The 20,369-nt window shown below is 50.0% G+C and overlaps 1 protein-coding gene across 1 annotated transcript in view; it reads right to left on the bottom strand.

Annotated features, from left to right (window-relative positions):
• EPB41L4B (erythrocyte membrane protein band 4.1 like 4B) overlaps positions 1–20,369 on the bottom strand; it is a 137,814-nt gene that overhangs the window by 3,280 nt on the left and 114,165 nt on the right. The window contains exons 21-24 of the mRNA XM_066367489.1: positions 18,935–19,121; positions 16,449–16,526; positions 5,829–5,897; positions 808–953 (exon numbers count right to left, since the gene is read on the bottom strand). Of these exons, the coding sequence (XP_066223586.1) occupies positions 808–953; positions 5,829–5,897; positions 16,449–16,526; positions 18,935–19,121 (480 nt within the window). The remainder of the gene's footprint in view (positions 1–807; positions 954–5,828; positions 5,898–16,448; positions 16,527–18,934; positions 19,122–20,369) is intronic.

The raw sequence follows: 20,369 nt of genomic DNA, 5'->3' as shown, positions 1-20,369 counted from the left end.
AGCTAGATGAGCCCACACTCATGCTGGTGACCTTGGGGTTTTGAACCTGAGTCCTTAGCTTCCCAGGCTGATGCTTTAACCACTGTACCACCACCTGGTCAGGTACAGATTCCTTCTTGACTGTGGTTCTTGACTTTCTCTGTCAGGCTCCTTATGGACCCACATTACACTTGCTAGCATCACAATGCCCTGAAACTGTCCAGCTACCTGCTGGCTTCCCCCCACCAGACCCAGAGTTCCTCCAGGACTGCTCCTCAGGGGACAGATGTCATCCAGCTCTGAACCCCAGAGCTTAGCACAGGAGCCGGAGCATAGCAGCCTCTCAGTAAAGGTCTTTAGAGTGTTTGGGAAGATGTCCAGAGGTTAGATTTCTCTAAATCACACTTTCAACTGGTGTCATATGCACTTTCTCCTAAAATTCCCTCCTATGTTTCAATAAATAAAATTGGATTAAAACTGATTGCTTTAAGAGACTGCTTCTGACTCCTTGGCCCTCAGGTCGAGTTGCCTATTGGTGGAATCTGTCTCCATTGTTTATACACATGCACCACACACACACACACACACACACACACACACTCATTCATTTAGTGTCTGTCTCCCCTCCCCCAACACTAAATTGTAAAAGCATAAAGGTAGAACTTGTATCTCTTTAGTTCATTCTACAGCCCTAGTACCTAGAGTACTGTCTAGCCTTTGAGGACCTTCCAATAAGTACAGAATAAATGAAAGAAAGAATGAATGGGAGGGCTGTAGACATCACACACACAACGAACCTACAGCCTGCGCCCGGTTTCCCTGACTCACCTGGCTGCCAGAGAAACAGGCTTCCGAGTGGTGTAGATGGTCTGCACTGTGGAGATGGTCTCTGTCAAAGGCCTCAGGGTCACTGCTGGAATCACTGGGGAAGACTGGCCCGGACAGCACTGTAATTTACTGTCTCTGAAGTCTGCCTGCAGGGGAAACAGGAAAGAGGAAATCCATCTCCATTTGGGTTCCATTTTCACACTGTCAGCTGCTCCCTCAGCCTTACCATGCAATTCCTGTTATTACTTTTTTTAATAATCGCTAAACACAATTGCCATTTATTAAATGGTTTTGCTTTGTGTCAGACACTATGCAAAGTTCGCTACGTGCATTACTTCCTGAAAACCCTTTAAGGCAGAGATAGTATCAATACTTTGTCACGTCTTAGAGGTCATCAGTAAGATGTACCATTTTTGCATGTTGCACAGAGAAAGAAAATTGTGGCCATTCAAACTTTATCGCACCACTATTATAATGAGTTTCTGATTTCAGAGATGTTAAAAGGTAAAAAAGTGTTCATCTTATTTTATGGAAAAAGAAAGTGAGGTTCAAAGAGTTTAAGTATCTTCCTAAGGTCACACAAGACCAGAATTTAGAACCAGGGTCAGCGGACTGCATAATTGATGTTTTTTCCCCACTATAGCAATGGTTCCCAAAATGTGGTCCCCAAACTAGCAGCATCAGTATTATCTTGAAACTCAGTGAAAATAAAAATTCTCAGGCTCCACCAAAGACCTTTGGAACCAGAATGTCTGCAATGTCCAGCAATCCATGTTTTCACAAGACCTCCGGATGATTCTGAAACAAGGTAAATTTAAGAACTGCTGGTCTAGAGTACTCTACCTCATTTGGAGAGACCAACTGATTATTGTTGTTTGCCTTGCAAAGCATGGTGGGCTTATTACTGTTATACAGAAACTTACAAGATACAGAAAAGCAAATAAATGAAGAAATTCCATAATCCCTTACTGTCGGTTTTGATATATTTCCTCACATTATTTTTTTCTATGCATGCTTTTGGTTTGTCTTATATCCTTTGGTTAATGCCACCTTTATACTTTTTAACTCGATTTTTCACACTATCTCTTGGCCCTAAACTCTGAGGAACTTATCACATAGAAGAGGCTTTGGCCATCAAATGAGCACTATATTCTTAGTGATTAAACGTAAGATAAGTTATACCTTCTAGGAAAACATGAAAAACCTCTGAAAGTACCTGGTACAGCAATAGTTCTGTAAGGGTCTCTCTGCCTTGAGCAGTGGGGAGAGGTTTATCTTTGGGGGGTCATGAAAGGCTATTACTGAAAAAATAAGCCCCTAATTGTTTTACACTTGCTTCCAGAGGGAGAACTGACTTGTCCTAGAGCAATGCCGAAGATCTGACCATGGGAACAGGGGCTTCATACATTTCCAGCATGTAGTGTTTCTCACACAGACTGGGTATTGCACAGATGCTGGGCTGTGATAGTCATTTGTGCGGTCCAGCAGATAATTCTGGTTCATCCCTTTCCAGGCGCCTGGTAGGGCTGCACTTCTCCACCCTCTTTAAAGTTAGGCACGGCCACGTGCCTTTCTTTGGCCAAGGAAATGTGGGTTGAGGTGCCATATTTCATTTTCTTTGAAAGATTTTAGAGCCAGTGTGTGATTTATTAACTCTTTTTCTTTCCCCTTCTGCCACTGTGACTAGCACTGTTCCAGATGGCAGCTGCTCCACTAACTGGGGTCCCAGAAAGAGAACAACACAGAGCACAGCCCTCATGCCACCCATGACAGACAGGCAGCATGAGCAGGAAATACAATTTAACATTTTAAAGCATGACTTAGTCCATTCTTCCCAATACAGGAGCTGGGGTAAAAAGTTGTTTTGTTGCGCCTGACCAGGTGGTGGCACAGTGGATAGGGTGTCGACCTGGGATGCTAGGTCCCAGGTTTCAAAACCCCAAAGTCTCTGGCTTGAGTGCTGACTCATCTGGCTTGAGCTCAGGCTCACCAGCTTGAGCGTGGGATCATAGACATGACCTATGGTCACTGACTTGAGCCCAAGGTCGCTGGCTTGAGCAAGGAGGCACTTGCTCTGCTGGAGCCCCCCCCCCCTTCAAGGCACATGAGAAGCAATCAATGAACAACTAAGGTGCCACAACTGCAAGTTGATGCTTCTCATCTCTTTCTTTCTTTCTCTCTCTCTCTCTCTTTCTCTCTCTCTCTCTCTGTCTCATGTGTGTGTGTGTGAGAGAGAGCGTGCAAAAAACGTTTGTTTTTTTGCTTCAGGGAAGTGGGTAGAGGTTGGGCTTTTAATGCCACTTTTGCTATTTTCTGGAAAAAGAGAACCATGGCACAAAGGCAATGGTGGTAAAAGTGCCAGGGCCTTAGCATGAACCAAGGCAGTGGCACCAAACAATATTGGCAGTCATTATATTCTTCAATGACATGCACTCCAGCTGGAAAGGGAAAAAAGCTAGTTTCAGTTAAGAATGACCTTGGGGAGCAGTAAAAATAACTAATATTATTAAATCTCAACCCTGAGTACTCGTCTTTTTAATATTTGTTGAATGAATGAATGAACTTTTATTTGAACAAGCAAATAACAGAGGATAGAGTCAAGTTAGGAAGAAGAACATGGAACATTAATTAGACCAGAGCCAGCCTGGGGCCCTCATCCTAGACAGACCACGGCACTCTCCTGAGTATAAAGCAGAAACCCAGTTAAGAGGCCTGAATATAAGCTAGAAACCGGTTCTAGGATCAAGCAGGGAGCCCAGGCTCAAGGTCAATGCTAGATCAATTGCCAGGCCAACTTTGCAAAGAGTTCCCTGGTACTGCTGAACGCCCCAATAACTGTGGCCAGGATAGGTCTGGAGGTCTGTGGTCTTGCAACAAGGTCAAGTGTCTTGTAGGGAAGGAGAAAAGAACAAGACACACGGGTGTGAGAAAATTAGGAGGCTGAAGCCCATGGATTTGGCTCCCATTACCATTGGGCTGTCGGTGACTCACTATTTCTGACTCCATCTAGTCTCTCTCCTGAGTTACAGACTTGGATCTCCAACTGCCCGTTCACTGTTTCTTCCTGGATAGTCCCAAGGCATTTCTAACATATCGTAGCCAGAGGCGAATTCATTATCCCTCCCAGTCCAGTCTTCGGCCAGCTTTCCTTATCTCAGGGAATGAACTCACTGTCCATCCACGTGCTGCAGGTCAGAAATCTGGGAGTCATTTTTGACCTTTCCTCTTCCTTATCTAATCCAATGCTTTTACACCGACCTCCTAAAAAATCTCCCCAGCTGTTCACTTCTCTCCCTCTCTACCATCAAGACTGCTCTGGGTCAAGCTCTCTGCCCTCTTGTCCTTGAACTGCTGTCCTAAACTACTGTCCTGAGTCCACTCTGCCTGTCACAGGAAACATTTCAAAATGCACCCGCCCCGTCACGGCCCCACTTAAAGTCCTCTGAAGGCTCCCCACTGCTCTGAGGACAAACATCAGCATTCCTGTCGCAGCCTACAAGGCCAAGCACGGTTCTGCCCCTCAGTGCTTCTTCCTTCCTCCTCGTCCTCTTCCCACGCTCCCTGCCCTTGCTCTCTGCATTTAGTCTCTGGCTCTCATTCCAGCCCCTCGAATGTGGGATGATCCCTCCTTCCCCACGTTCATGCCGCGCCCTCCGCCTCCTCCAGCTGCCTTCCAGCCACTCTTGACCAGTGCTTACAAGTCCCAGCGTGGTTTCTGACACTGGTTTCCTCCTCCCCTAGCTTTTCAGGAAGGGCTTCCCTGGGTGTCTCATGGCACTGCCAAGGCTGGGCAGGAAGCCAGAGTGCCCATTACGACCAGCTGAGGGGAGAGGAGCCAGTTTCCAGTTGGGGACTCTACCGAGCAAAAACTGCAGGGGTTGTGATGAATGTCAGGGCAGTAGCATTAAACAGTCCGGCCCAGGCCCTGTGTCCACCAGACACAAGAAGTATATTCTTATTACTGTGTCCACTTTAAATAAGAGGAGACTGGTGTTCAGAGTGGTAAGGTGACTTACCTAATGACACCATTATCAAGATGTAGGTCCAACCCAAAAGAATAAAAAAAGCGGGACTCAAACAAATCTACATATATTCACAGCAGCACTGTTTACAATAGCCAAAAGGTGGAAACAACCCAAATACCCACCAATGAATGAAAGGATCAACTAATTGCAGTGTATGTGTCCAGTGGAATATTATTCCGCCATAGAAAGAAATGAAGAACTGATACATGCTACAGTGTGCATGAGCCTCGAGAACATTATACTATGTGAAAGGGGCCAGACGCAAAAGGTCACATATTACACGATTCCATGTATATGAAACACTCAAACTAGGTAAGTCCACAGAGACAGAATGCAGACTGGTGGCTGTGGTGGGTCAGAGGGAGGTAGGAAATGGGGCGTGCCTGCTTAATGGGTATACGGTTTCCTTTCGGGGGAGGCGATAAACATGTTCTGGAACTAGAGAAGGGTGGTAGTTGCGTGACTCTAAACCAGTGGTCCCCAACCTTTTTGGGGCCACGGACCAGTTTAATGTCAGAAAATATTTTCACGGACCGGCCTCTAGGGGGGGATGGATAAATGTATCACGTGACCAAGACAAGCATCAAGAGTGAGTCATAGAAGGATGTAACAGAGGGAATCTGGTCATTTTTAAAAAATAAAACATCATTCAGACTTAAATATAAATAAAATGGAAATAATGTAAGTTGTTTATACTTTCTCTGCTGACCGGTACCAAATGGCCCACGGACCGGTACCGGTCTGTGGCCCGGGGGTTGGAGACCACTGCTCTAAATGAACTAAATGTCACTGAGTCATCACTTTAAAATGGTTTACCTCGATAAAAGAACTGATAGGTGGAGACCCGACCTCCCCCCGCAAGCCCAGCTCCTTCCAGACTCGGAGTTCACAGTGATGGAAAGTAGCTATTGGCAGGGCTGCCTGGCATTCCCTGGACAAGCGGGCTGCCTGGGACCCACGCCTGCAAAGGCAGGGTGGTTTTCTGGAGCTACTTACGGTAAACTGTGGCCCTGTCAGAAAAGGCTCGGGAAACGGGGTCACTGGATCAACCGGGAATGTTTTTATCTTCAAAAAAAGAGAAAAGACAAGAGTGTTACTTTCAGATTAGAAAGCAAAGTTTTGCGATCTTTGGCAGTGCGCTTCTAAAATCGGCCCGAAGGATTCAGGGGAGCACACGCAGAGCCCTCATTGCTCGTGTGAGGAGACACACAGAGGTTCCTCGGAAGTGCGGCCAGCGCTTGTACCTGTGCCCGTCACTGCACTGTAGGGCTCGTGTAAGGAGACACACAGAGGTTCCTCGGAAGTGCGGCCAGCGCTTGTACCTGTGCCCGTCACTGCACTGTAGGGCTCGTGTGAGGAGACACACAGAGGTTCCTCGGAAGTGCGGCCAGCGCTTGTACCTGTGTCCATCATTGCACTGTAGGGCTCGTGTAAGGAGACACACAGAGGTTCCTCGGAAGTGCGGCCAGCGCTTGTACCTGTGCCCGTCACTGCACTGTAGGGCTCGTGTGAGGAGACACACAGAGGTTCCTCGGAAGTGCGGCCAGCGCTTGTACCTGTGCCCGTCATTGCACTGTAGGGCTCGTGTGAGGAGACACACAGAGGTTCCTCGGAAGTGCGGCCAGCGCTTGTACCTGTGCCCGTCATTGCACTGTAGGGCTCGTGTAAGGAGACACACAGAGGTTCCTCGGAAGTGCGGCCAGCGCTTGTACCTGTGCCCGTCACTGCACTGTAGGGCTTGTGTGAGGAGACACACAGAGGTTCCTCGAAAGTGTGGCCAGTGCTTGTACCTGTGCCCGTCACTGCACTGTAGGCCGGGACTCAGCAGAGATGCCAGGCTAGAGCCTCGTGTTTTGGGGGTACCTCACGCTTACCTCACCCTGGAACCCCCTTCACTGGGTCTGCTTGGGCTGCCAGGCATGCTGGGCCCTAGGTGTGGCCTGATCCATCGATCAGGGTGTGTAATGAGGCAGGCCTGGGCCGCCTGGGGCAGTTGCTGACGGCTTCCCGGTGGCTGAAGGGAAAGGACGAGAGGCTGCTGGGAGGTCACATCCTGGGACAGCCTCTCACGGTGGGCAGAGGAGTGACTTACCTAAGGTCACTCCATTAGTCCAGACCTGGAGTAATTAGGTCAGAAAGCATTCTCTATCTGTTCACTTTAGTTGTTGAACCCCCTATGAAGTCTGGGCATGTGAGAATTTTGCCACTGTGGCCTCCGGGAACAGAAGGTGTGGAGATTAAAAGTGCCCAGTAACCGGGGGGTGGTTGTAGCACGAGGCTGGTCTGAAAGAGGGTAGGTGGCCCAGCCCGATCAGGTAGTGGTGGGTGGCCCCAAAGAGCTCTGCTTCCATTTCTTTGTCTGGTCATTTCATCTTTGGCCTCCTGGAGTCCTTGGGGGGGGGGGGGTGTGGTGCGACATATTTCTTGCTGGTCTAGAGACTGCCAGCAGGCCCAGGGACCTGATGACTGACACTAGCTCTGTCTGCAGCCCCCAGGGTGCAGAAACTGCCTGCACACCTGCTGGTGAATGCACATTCTGCCACCTGCCACCAGAGGGTTGCAGCCAAGACACGGAAGCCACCACTGGCACCACTGGCAACAGACTATGTTCCTCAGGGTCTTGCCTCTGGACCCTGGGACAACTCCTTGATGCTCTTGAGTCACTCTGATGGGGAGTAAGGTAAGAATGAGCAAGAACACGTCATACCAGACCCAAATTTGCTGAGGTAACTGAATGTGTGGAATAGGTCTCAACCCAACGGTTCTGGGACTGACAATGTCCTTGCAACATGCACTGAGAGGTCCAGTCCAAGCCTGTGTTCCCCTTCCCCAAATTCTCTTTTGCCTCTTTAAACATCTCCAAATTCCCAGAATGGACCCCACACTATCTTAAGACTCAGGTGCCAACTCAGATTGCTGGTGGTGGCTGCCTGCAACCCAGCGAGATTAGTATTGGGGGCAAAGCCACATGGTACATTCTCCACACGTGGCCTAACGGTTCCACATGGTGTTCTGAGAACAACAGCCAAGTGGAAAGTAACATATAGATAAGACTCTCAGACCAACATGAAGTAGAAGGGGAAAGATGTTTGGTATTGCTACTAAAGAAATGTGAGAGTTGGCAACACCAAAGAATTGCACTGTGCCTGCTTTAAATAAGAAAAAATATATTCCAACCATTATACTCCGCATTGTTTGGCTGTGGCCAAACATAGTCACTCTTCTGATAGTGCCTGTTAGCGAGGGAGCAACATCAACGTCGCACTTTTGAACCTTGCGGGGTCTAGCCTGAGAAAATGAAATGCCGGACGCAGAAACCCACCTTCCCTGGAAAAGTGACACACTGGAAAGCAAGGAAGTCCTGCAGTGAAGAAGTGTGTGGGTGAATGGTGGACCACTCACGTAATGGACTCTACATGGTCATAGGGTATGTGGTAACAAGAACAAGAGAGAACACTTAAGTGAAAAACAGGAGATACTATGGTTACTAGTATTTAACCATGTAAAATTATGAAGGGATACGAATTAGCAGGAAACATGCAAAAATGAAAACTAAATGTGCTAGGTTGGGGTTATGGGTGATTCTTTTCAAGTCATTACATAATAATCATGTTATCTTGATAAAACCGCAGAAAAGACAAACTTTCCAAAGTTTTTATTTTCAATAGAAATGCAACTAAGAATTTTCTCTTTGAGAAAAACCTCTATGCTCATTGAAGCGCTAGGAAAATAAACTCTTCCTGGTCCTCGAGACCTAGAGATGAAGGGGCAGGACCACAGCCCTGTGGCCCAGTTTGGCCAGAGCCAGCTGGTCTCCAAACTCGGCATCCATCCTGGAGAGAGAGCACCTGTCCGCTGTGGGCCTCTCCCGGAGGTCTGCCGCTCCTGCACACCCACGGGGCCGCCGCCTGGTGGCTCCTGCCCGCCTCGCCTCGCCTCGCCTCGCCTCTCCTGGCCACGCCCCTCTCCCTGCCGGGTACCTACCAGCCTCGTTTTGATTGGAGGGTGCATGCAAACGCCAGTGGTCTCTTCCTTCATGGGGAGAGAGAGTGGAGGAGAGCAGCGAGAGTGGGCACAGTGGGGGGCGCTGGCGGGCTCTGCCTGCTCACGAGGAGAGGAGAGGAGAGGAGAGAAGGGGAGGAGGAGGTGGTGAGAGACGGGGAGGAAGAGGAGATAAGGGAGGGGGAAGGAGAGAAAGACAGCACAGTGCAAGACAGATCTGTCAACTCCTGCCCTCAGGCCGGCCTCACCGGCAGACTAGCCCAGCCTCTGGCCAGCTGGAGGCTAGTCCCGCCCACCCCCCTCCTCTCTCTGCCCTCTCTCCTCCTCTCTGGCCCTCATCTGTCTTCTCTACTATCTGAGCAGAACTCCAAATCAAAACCCCATTCCCGGGGCTGCCAGGCCAATGGCACAGGCCTGGCAGCGGCTTCCTGGCATGCCGTTGAGGATTCTGAAGCATTACTCGGCCAAGCCAGAAAGAAACCTGTGATGAGTGAGCGATACCAGCATGGGGGCCCTATGAGGAGTGGTCGCACACTTGGGAGTGTTTGCCTTCCATGCCTGGTGGCCACTGCTGAAGAAGGTCCACGCTATGACGAATCGGTGAGCGGATGGCCAACAGAGTGCTCCAGGACAGAGACATGGCGGTGAGGAGGAACACAGAGTTTTTTAGGATTTAATCCGGCACGTCTCCTTATCTGTGTTCAGAAAACATTGACTCTGACCCCCCCCCCCCATACCCATGGGTTGAGGCCTTGGCACCTCTTATTGGCACTGGGTACCCGGCTGCGGCACTAGGTACCCGGCTGCTGCACTGGAAGATACCAAGCATTGTGAGTAAACGCCACGTCCCTTGGGATAAGAGCTTCCCTGGCCAAGCCCTAAATTGTGCCATGCACCCGGCCGAGGTCCAACAGCTTGTGCAGGTGACAATGAGGATGGTGAAGAGAGACTGCTTGGATGTTAGGAGAGGGGACCACGGATGGGGTTAGTCTGGGTTTCTGGGAGGGACCGTTCGCTCCAGAGAATAAATACTTGCATCTTTTAGCTCAAGAGTTTCCTCAAGTAGTTGGCATGATCCTGCCATAAGGAATAAAGTACAGCCCCTGGGTAAGTTTCATTCAAAACTGATCAAGAAAACTGCAGGTCTCTTCCTTGTCTCCAAACTGGTCTAACTCCGTCCTCTTTTCCACTGTGCAGTCCTGCCCAGTTTCCAAGGGGCTTTTACCACCGTGACCTCACAACGGCCTTCCCAACAGCCTTGCTTTACTCTTCAAGTCTGGGATGTGCAGAAACGACACCTGCAAAGTCTAAATACGTAGGTCTAGACCCTTTTCTGATTGGTCCACATTAGTCACCTGCAGTTACGTTTTACCAGCCTGTGGAAAATCCCCCCACGGCTCTCTCTGGTCCTCAGGATAAACCCTATACTCCGTATACCACATCCACGGCCTGCACGAAGCTGCTTCCCATCGGCCCTCAGGCGAGGTTCCCACCACTGCCCCCACTATCAGAGCTTGGGCCAGAGCCACCACACCAGGGACCCCAAGTCACTGGGCCTTCACCTCAACAGATAACAGCAGGCACTCAATGCGTGTTTTTTTCTTTTTCCCTGAAGTGAGAAGGCAGAGAGACAGACTCCTGCACACACCCAACCAGGATCCACCTGGCAAGCCCACCAGAAGGCGATGCTCTGCCCATCTGGGACATTGCTCTATTGCAACTGGAGCCATTCTAGTGCCTGAGGCGGAGGCCATGGCGCTATCCTCAGCACCCGGGCCAACTTTGCTCCAATGGAACCTTGACTGCTGGAGGGGAAGAGAGAGACAGAGAGAAGAGGGGGAAGGGTGGAAAAGCAAATGGGAGCTTCTCCTGTGTGCCCTGGGCAGGAATCAAACCCGGGACTTCCACACACCAGGCCAATGCTCTACCACTGAGCCAACCAGCCAGGGCCGTCAATGTGTGCTTTTTGAAGAAAATAAGAGCTGGCATAAATGGCCACCAAACAAGGACATACTGCCTATAACCCAAAACACGTGCAGCCCATAATGTCTGAATCGAAGATTACAATGAATGACTGAAGGCTTTGCCCAGCATTGGGCTTTTATGGTCAAGAAATGTTGATTTTCTTTTTTCTTTTTCTTTTTACAGAGACAGAGAGAGAGTCAGAGAGAGGGATAGACAGGGACAGACAGACAGGAATGGAGATATGAGAAGCATCAAGCATTAGTTTTTCGTTGCGCATTGCAACACCTTAGTTGTTCCTTGATTGCTTTCTCATATGTGCCTTGACCATGGGCCTATCAGCAGACCAAGTAACCCCTTTCTCAAGCCAGTGACTTTGGGTCCAAGCTGGTGAGCTTTTGCTCAAACCAGATGAGCCCAAGCTCAAGCTGGCCACCTCGGGGTCTCGAACCTGGGTCCTTGGCATCCCAGTCTGACGCTCTATCCACTGCGCCACCACCTGGTCAGGCAAGAAATGTTGATTTTCAAAGTATCTCTGACCTTTCAAAATATGCAGCTGAGTGGATTTAAACCAAAGGGCATTTCCTGGGACTCCCACACTCTTGACTCTTAGTAAACAAACAGGAAATAATATAGCTTTGTAATAGGATACTATTTTGAAAGACCATTTTATTTACTTATTTTTATTTGTTCACCTGGTATTTCCTTTGCTCCTTGGGTCTTCCCCACATTTGGGCAGCCAGATTCTCCTTGGCTTTTGAGTTTCAAAATCTGACTCTGGGAAAAATTTTGGCAAATGATGAAGAAAATGTATGAGGCTTCATCACGCAGATAAGAAAAGAGATTGCCAGTTTGAGGGCAGAGGAGAAGAGGCAGAGGGAAAGGGCGGAGGTGTAGAAGTTAGGGAGTGCTGAGCAGAGGGGCCCCGTGTCCCCACCTGTGGACGGAGGCTGGGGAACGGAGATTAAAGCCAGAGAGGACCCGTGTCCCTCTGCTCAGGCAGAGCAGGGGAGGTGGCAGGCCCAAAGCTGAAGGGCTGTGTGGTGTGTCCAGCTAATCGGGACTTACATCCCAACAGGACGGTGGTTTCCCTTCCTCTCTCTGCGTGAGGGAAGCAGAGCATCCCAAGGTATGGGGCAAGCAGATGACATCACACACTAAGTGATGCCCTTCCCTCTCCCTGTGCCCTGGAGAACACAGGAAGGCTGAAGAGCGACCCTGATTTGACTTGAGATGAAGCATTAGGTTCAAAATACAAACTAAGCTATTGAGACAAATGGAAACCCAGTCCTTCTGCCAGCCAATGCAGGGCCCATTCTGTGCCCTTCCCGCTACACCCAACTCCTTCCTGACACATGAACTCCTGACCAACCGTGCCTGGCCCAGAAAAGACCTGGGTTCTGACCTGCTCTGCTTTGCAGTGGCGTGAGTGAGTGGTTTGGGGGAAGATCGGGAGAGACAAGCCCCACAGAGAAAGAAAGCATCAGGAGCCCGGAGGACAGGTGTCTATGGTCTGTCTGTGTTACCTGGGGAGGGGGAGGGGAGCTGGCGTGATGGACCTGGAGTAGGGGGCAGGATTCCGTGTCCCTGGGGGGGGAGTGTCAACATCACTGATGTGTAAATGTACCCTCCTTCCAGCTGCCCTCACTCTCTTTGTTTTTTTAACTTTTTTTTTTTACAGAGACAGAGAGAGAGAGAGTCAGAGAAAGGGATAGACAGGGACAGACAGACAGGAACGCAGAGAGATGAGAAGCATCAATCATTAGTTTTTCGTTGCGACACCTTAGTTGTTCATTGATTGCTTTCTCATATGTGCCTTGACTGTGGGGCTGCAGCAGACCCAGTAACTCCTTGCTCAAGCTGGCGACCTCAGGGTCTCGAACCTGGGTCCTCCGCATCCCAGTCTGATGCTCTATCCACTGCGCCACCGCCTGGTCAGGATGCCCTCACTCTATTAACACCGGCATCCTCTGTGCACTGCTCTCACTCACACCCCTGTAGAAAACAGCAGATGGAGAGGGGGTGCTGTCTTTGCTCGCTTGCCTTCTCTCCCCGCCCCCACGCCCCACCTCTTCCGTCCCAGGCAGACACTGATCTGCTTATGAAGTCTGTGCTGCAGATTCAGGGGCCAGGCAGACAACAAGCTGCAGGGGTGGTGGGGTTTAGATTGCAAAATCGGGCTACATGATAAAGGAGTTGGGATTAGGGAAGAAAAGATTGAGGAAAGGAGGAAAGGACAGGCACAAGGGTGAAGCTGGGAAGAAAGTGTTTGCAAAGAGCTTGAGAATGAAAGTCCTTGGAGGTGTGTAGGGGGTGTGAGAATGAAGGAGGCAGCCCTCAGAGATTCAAGAAGTGTTACCAGGTGTGAATTTAATCTTCTTGAATTTTTCTTTTCTTTTTAAGAGATAGAGGTTAAAGATTGAACCTTTTTATTATTCTTGGCTGTTTGGACTGCGCTTCTTTGGAAACCACTCCATGCAGACTGGTTCATAAGGGTGGACAGTTACAAGGATTGACTTGATAGTGTCTTGGTAGAATGTTGTTCAATGAAGGCAAGATCATCTGCCCCCCTCATTTCTCCAGCTCCCTGTCTATCCAGCTCTGTTCTCCCTTCTTTCCTCTGCTCTCCAAGGAACCAGGGCAATGATGTGACCTTTGGAGTCTCGCTCAGTCCCAAACCCTAAGTCTAACCTCTTTTCTGCTGTCCTGAGACACAGACAACATAACCCTTCATCACCCTGACGACAAGGGCAGAGAGGGTCGCTGTTTGCATTTCTGGCACTGGGAGGAGCACACGGAGGAGGTGGAGGGAAGAGGACCAGACAGAGGAGAAGCAGGCTGCCGGAGTCCCTCTTCCTCTCTGGGACCCTTAGGTACCTATGGAAGACAGGACTCTGCAGTGAAGTAAGGGCAAAGCCAAGAGTGCTAAGGAAAGCCCAAATGGGGTGGGCTCTCGCCAGAATCCCAGCTCTCCAGCCTCCCTTCTGTGTGAATGTGCACTCACACGGGCCAGACAAAGGTTGCTTCCGCCTGAGAACATGTCTTCACTGCAATCCTCAGCTGTGAAGTGAAGTATGTCTCCGGGTAGTACCAAGACCTCAGCTGTCCTGTGCGTGGGCAGTGCAGCACCCCGGACCCTGGGTCAGGGCCAACTAAGAGCCACCCGAGGTGCAAGCGGGGTATCCCGGGGAGAGCTCTTGTTGCTGGAGGGGTATACACAGTCTGGAGAGGAACTTGTTAGGCATTTGCATCTCCTATCATGGAACCTCTGGGCCCCTGGCAGGTGCTGCTTCCTTCCCAATCTGCCTGTTACATTCAAAGAAGAGAGGGGCAATTTAATCTACAAGCCAAATCCATAATGGTCTTTAAGAGAATCCCATGACTCCTATCACAGCCATGTGAGAGATAGAGAGAGAGATATAGATAGATGATATAGATATAGATAGATATAGAGAAAGAGATAGATGTAGATATAGATAAAGATGATATAGATAGATAGATAGAGTGTAAACTAATCCTAGTTCTCAGATCTATTAGACCTTTTCACTAAATACTGAGTATTTTGCTCATGCTGTGCTTTCTGCCCTCATGGCAAACTCCTACTCCTACTTTAAAACCCTGATACCACAAAGCCTAGGAACTCAGCTTTCTCCTCTTTTGCCTTTATAGGCTTTCAGGTGGTACCCTTTCTCTGGTCCTTTTGGGGCATGCTGCCCCCGAGCTGGGCTGGGTGGCCCCAGCCCACTACCGAGGCTCCGTCTCCCTCACCACAGACTCTCTGGGATAGACCTGCTACACTCATTGGGATCCAGATGTAGTACCAGGCCCAGGCTGCCTAACTTGCTGTCCTTTCCTCCATAATGTTTGTCAAAACTTCCCAGTCTGGGGAGTGCTTTCAACACAGGCCTTCTTCCAGGCTCTTCTCCCAAGTGGCACGGATGTTAGCCAACTGGATGCAATTCCCCTCCAAAGAGACCGGATGTTAGCCAATTGGATGCAAAGAGCAGTGGAGGGGGAGTGGGGACACCTGGGTTCCTGCTCTCGCTCGGTGCCTGTGTGAGTACCTTGCTCGGGATCTCAGTTTCCCCACCTGTACAAAGGGGCAATGAGGTGATGAGTTCCCCTGTCTTGCAATTTGTCTGATGCAAAGACCGTGAATCCCTTGCTTCCATTTACACGCACATGGGGAATCACTCTGAAGGTTCCCAGAACCGTTGGTTCTCAGCTGTTTATCCGAAGGTGCTGACTCAAAGCTCTGACATGGTACCAATCTCCAGAGGAGAAGCACCATTGTACAAATCACAGAGGGTTTCTTTGTGCCACCTGAGGCAGGCCTGGTGATCATGCCTAGAACCTTGACAGCATTTCCCCTTATTGGAAAGCCTTCCGGAAATCCTTCCTCCCCGCCACATCCTCCTCCAGCAGCCAGACCTGCCTGACTCCCTCTTTCACCTTCTCCCTGGGCATCCTACATGGCTCTCCTGTCTATCTGGGCCTTTTCTCAGCCTGATACACCTCCAGCCTCTATCTGCCCCAGCCACCCCCAGAGCCTCCACGGGTGGGCACACAGTAAGCTCTCAGGGGACAGTTTTTAATTTGACTCACATTTTGACTCGCGTTCCAAATCTGTGGACCACGACTTATGCTCAGGTACATTCGGATATCAGGCTAACCAAAGATACATCCAAGTTTGACTGTGACCTCTAATGCGTTTAGTAGTAATAGCTTACACATATTTATGGTGCTTTGCCTTCCTGAAGATCTCTCTCTCTTTCTCTTTCTCTCTCTCTCTCTTTCTCTCTCTCTCTCAATTCTTATAACACTCTTAGGTAGACAAGGAAAACAATGACATCTGTATTTGACAAATGAGGCAGCGACTATCCAATACAAGGCTCTTAAGGAGGGAGCAGAGACTGGAGCCAGGTCCGGCTGCATGACTCCTGGTTCAGTGCTCTCCCTCCTGAAAGGGTTTCTTGCCTGCATGAGCCCTGAGGGCCACGCTCCCTAAGGGGGGGACCTGTATGTGAGGATGGAGGATGGCAGGGAGGCAGGAGGGGTCTGGAAAGCCAGGGTGAGGACTTGAGCAGGTGATTCAGACCAGCGCATGTTGTTGGAAGCAACACGTGGTGGGTGCCCCATGGGTGGGCATGCGGGAGTGCAGCCTAGGAAGCCAGGAAGCCGAGACCCCAGCACAAGGAGCCCTGCAATGCTGGAGGAGCAGCAGACAGCGGGGGCAGGCCCCGGAGCCTTAGGAGGAAAGGGGGCTCGGCCCTCCCCCCCAGCACAAGGAGCCCTGCAATGCTGGAGGAGCAGCGGATGGCGGGGGCAGGCCCCTGCAGCCTTAGGAGGAAAGGGGGCTCGGCCCTCCCCCCCAGCACAAGGAGCCCTGCAATGCTGGAGGAGCAGCAGACGGCGGGGGCAGGCCCCTGCAGCCCTAGGAGGAAAGGGGGCTCGGCCCTCCCCCCCAGCACTCTGGGAGGGGCCCATGGTGCCTGAACCTTCAAACAGCGCTCCTCCCTGAGCCCCGGACTGTGAGCGGGGCAACAGGAAGAGCCTTCCCAGCAGCGACGCCCACCTCTGTCCATCTGTCCCACTGCCAAGATGTTTCTATGGGCTGTGGCTTTTCTGGGTTTAGCAAAATGGGAAGTTTACCAGAGGAGTGGCTTCCGTGAAATCCATCAGGAGATCGCCCGGCTCCAAGGTAAAGGCACCTCCTCGGTCAGAGGGACTCTAGGAAGGCGGACAGACACCTTGGTTAGTGCACTTTGGGGTGGACAGCGGAATTTCACGAGGACACACAGAGGCCCCCTACCTCTCTTCTCACCCCTTTATGACACTGAACTCACGAGCACGCCAGTGCCCCCTCACATAGTTCCCCCGTTCAGCCATGTATGACAAAGTGTTAAGGCCAAACCCCAATTTTTTCCTGGAACCTTAATGAGCAGAAGCAGGGTGTAGGGTGGATAACTATCTTTTTGTTTTAAGCTGCAAATAACATTTCTGAAATGCTTTCAGTGCCATTTGACTGGTCTTTTTTTGGGGGGGGGACACTTCAGAGAGTCCTTTGAGTGTACAGAGAAAGCAGGGACCCCATCCCGGCCCAAGAGGGGGCCAGGCCTCAGGGAGCTCAACACAGCTGCACAATGGTGAGGAAGATCTTTTTTTTTTAAATAAATTTTTATTTTAATGGGGTGACATCAATAAATCAGGGTACATACATTCAAAGAAAATATTTCCAGGTTATCTTGTCATTTAGTTCTGTTGCATACCCATCACCCGAAGCGAGATCATCCTCCGCCACCCTCCATCCAGTTCTCTCTGTACCCCTCCCCCTCCCCCCGGTGAGGAAGATCTTTACAGTGGGAGGGGGTACTTCTGAAAATCATGGTCCTTTTTAAAGAAAAAGTTTGTTTTTTTTCTTGTCCTGAGGTCTCAGCAGCATGGAGGGACCCTGGAGCTCTTCGTGGGGAAAATAAATGAGCCCCATGAACTCGGCCCAAGCAGGACCCGCAGGCGAGAGATCGCCAGGAGAGGGAGCCCTATGGCCTCCGGTAGGATGTCGTCTGCATCCCCACTGATCTCTCCCTTGTATTTGTAAATGTTTTCACTTGGTTTCAAACGAGGTGTGGGACACATGATACACACTTGGGACAAAGCACTACAAGGGACTGCACACAGCAGAGGGCAACCCACCTCGGGATACTAGGAGGTAATCTACAGAAAAGCAGGAGCTTGGGCCTGGGCCGGTCACTGGCTGAGGGGTCTGGCCAGCTTCCTGTTGGGGTCACTAAAGTATTCCCAGAGACCCTGGGAAGGGACCCAGCGAAGGTGGGCCTGGACTGTTGGCACCTAGACCTTACCAGAAGTCGTGACGTGACCCTGCAGCTGCAGAAGCCTCCGACATCTAGTTGGCATGAGTACTTGAACCTCCACGGGACCCAGAGCCAGCCCATCAGCTGGGCAGGGTGGCAGACATTATTCCCATTTTTAGGAGGAGGAAGAAACTTGGAGATACAGGGGCTGCCGAGTGACAGCTCATTTCGAGCAGCCATGAGGCATGTGGGAGGAGCAGCTGGGAACAGTCGGGGGCTCCAGTCTTGCCCTGAGGCCCTCGCCCTGTGCACAAACGGTCCTTCGGTGGGGTCCACGGACCAGGCCACCTTTATTTCAGCAGCTTCTTGGACAGCAATAGGTCTGACTGTATTTGGACCAGATGCTGAAGAGTGACTACAGCAAAGGGTCCCTCAAAGGAAACCAAGAGAAATGTCTTGTATGAGGCCTTTGTTATGGCCCATTCACATCGCTGGCAATTTCCTGAAATTTCAAACTATCAAATAGAATAATATTTCCCATTATCAAACTATTTCACAGGCTCTCCAGTGAAAGGACTGAAGACCCTTCTACATTTTATTTCTGCAAATTTTATAGAAGGAAAACCCATTGCCCACGATAGTCTTGGTAGCGATAATATCCTGAAATCAAAATTGCCCTCAAAAATCTCTTTAACTTTCCTTATAGTAGAGTGTGCATGGTTCTATATTATACTACGTATCTCTCATAAATGGTTCACCCGTCTTACAAGGCCAGCTATACAAAGAAAAACAGGTGTTGTTGGTGGTGACATTTTACAAGCACCAGTCTTTTTTTTTTTTTTTTTTTTTTTGTATTTTCTGAAGTTGGAAATGGGGAGGCAGTCAGACAGACTTCCGCATGCGCCTGACCGGGATCCACCCGGCATGCCCACCAGGGGGCGATGCTCTGCCCATCTGGGGTGTCCTCTGTTGTAACCAGAGCCATTCTAGTGCCTGAGGTAGAGGCCATGGAGCCATCCTCAGTATTCAGGCCAACTTTGCTCCAATGGAGCCTTGGCTGTGGGAGGGGAAGAGAGAGACAGAGAAGAAGGAGAGGGGGAGGAGTGGAAAAGCAGATGGGCGCTTCTCCTGTGTGCCCTGGCTGGGAATCAAACCTGGGACTCCTGCACACCAGGCCGACGCTCTACCACTGAGCCAACTGGCCAGGGCTAGCACCAGTATTTTATAAGAGTTGATTATGCAAAATTTAATGCACACAGATGCCACATGCAATTTCTACCACATATTCCAGCAGGTGCAGCTACATCTCAGGGCTTTTTCCCATACCTTGGCCCCTGGGGACAGCTGGCTCTTGCCTTCTGAATTCTGAGGCGAGATGACTTTGTGGACCTTGGGGGACGCCAGTGGCGCTGAGACTTGCGCGGTGGTGGCCGTGGTGGTGGTGGTGGTGGTGGTGGTCACACCCACTGCCTCGGCCAGGTCTGGAGGGAGGTCGTCTTCATCACTGCGGTTACTAAAAGCACATGAAGCTCTGCTCATTACAATAAGAAACAGGCTGTGGGGAGTAGAGGGAGGGTCTCGCTTCCAGGACCCAATATATTGACTTTTTTTTTTTTTGCCGAAGCAAATTTGGTGCTGTATTTTCTGTCACTTGCCAGGGGATTAAAAACATTGTTTTCAATGGAAGGATATGCATAATGTTGTTGTTTTAATGGAAGGATATGCATAATGTAACATATACATACATACATACATATATATATGTATACACACAGAGGCAGATTTAACAGCGGGCGCACTGGGCGCACGTCCTGTGCCCCAACTTCTGAAGGGCTTGCCAAACCTCAACTTTACACTTTTTTCTAATGTAAGGGGCCCAATATTTTCTTCCGTGCCCAGGGCCTCAACCGACCTTAATCTGCCTCTGTGTATATACAATCCATTTGTAAGTCTATACTTCAGGGGCATAAATACATTCACAGTGTTGTGCCTCTATACCCAACACCTTTTCATCACCCACAACAGCAGCTGTGCCCACTGAACAACACCCTGCAGCCCTGGTCACGTGTGTTCTGCTTCCTCTCTGGGCGAATGTGACTGCTCTAGGTACCTCATATATGTGTCATCAGATAATACATGTCCTTCTGCATGTGGCTTATTTTACTCACTATAATGTTTTCAAGGCTGGCCCATGTAGCACATGACAAAATTCATTCTTTTTATAGCTGAATAATAGTCCTTCGTATGGTTGGACAGCATTTTGTATACCCATTCATCTGTTGATGAGCTTGGGTTGTTTCCGCTCTTTGGCTATTCTGAACAGTAGTGTACAGATATCTGTGCCGGTCCCTGCTTTTAATTCTTTTGGGTTGAAACTCCACTTAGGAGTGGAATTGCTGGGTCGTTTGGTAGTTCTGTGTTTAAAACTCTTGGGGAAAGCATCAAACCACAACAGATATTATTTGAAGTGGCCTCCCTTAGGACGGTATATGCAAGGCTTGTCGGAAGCCACTGCTCTGCATGAAGGATGTAATAGCCTTTCTTGCGGCCTAACAGCAACTGTCCTTTGGTGTGATAAACTGGTTACAGGGGAAGAGTTGGGCACATTTGTTTTGGAGCCAAGTAGCTCTGGTCTTAGGACCTCCCAGATGGAACGGGATGTTGCAGGCAGAACAGGACACTGGAGGGGAAGTCACCATGGGGGTGTAGAAATCTAAGTTGACACCCTTGGGCTTGGATTTATGGGGAAGGATACTCAAAG

Source organism: Saccopteryx leptura, chromosome 2 (assembly GCF_036850995.1).
Source record: "Saccopteryx leptura isolate mSacLep1 chromosome 2, mSacLep1_pri_phased_curated, whole genome shotgun sequence".
NCBI lineage: Eukaryota > Metazoa > Chordata > Mammalia > Chiroptera > Emballonuridae > Saccopteryx > Saccopteryx leptura.
The sequence above is the reverse complement of the archived record's forward strand: the minus strand, read 5'-3'. Positions and strand labels throughout refer to the sequence as shown.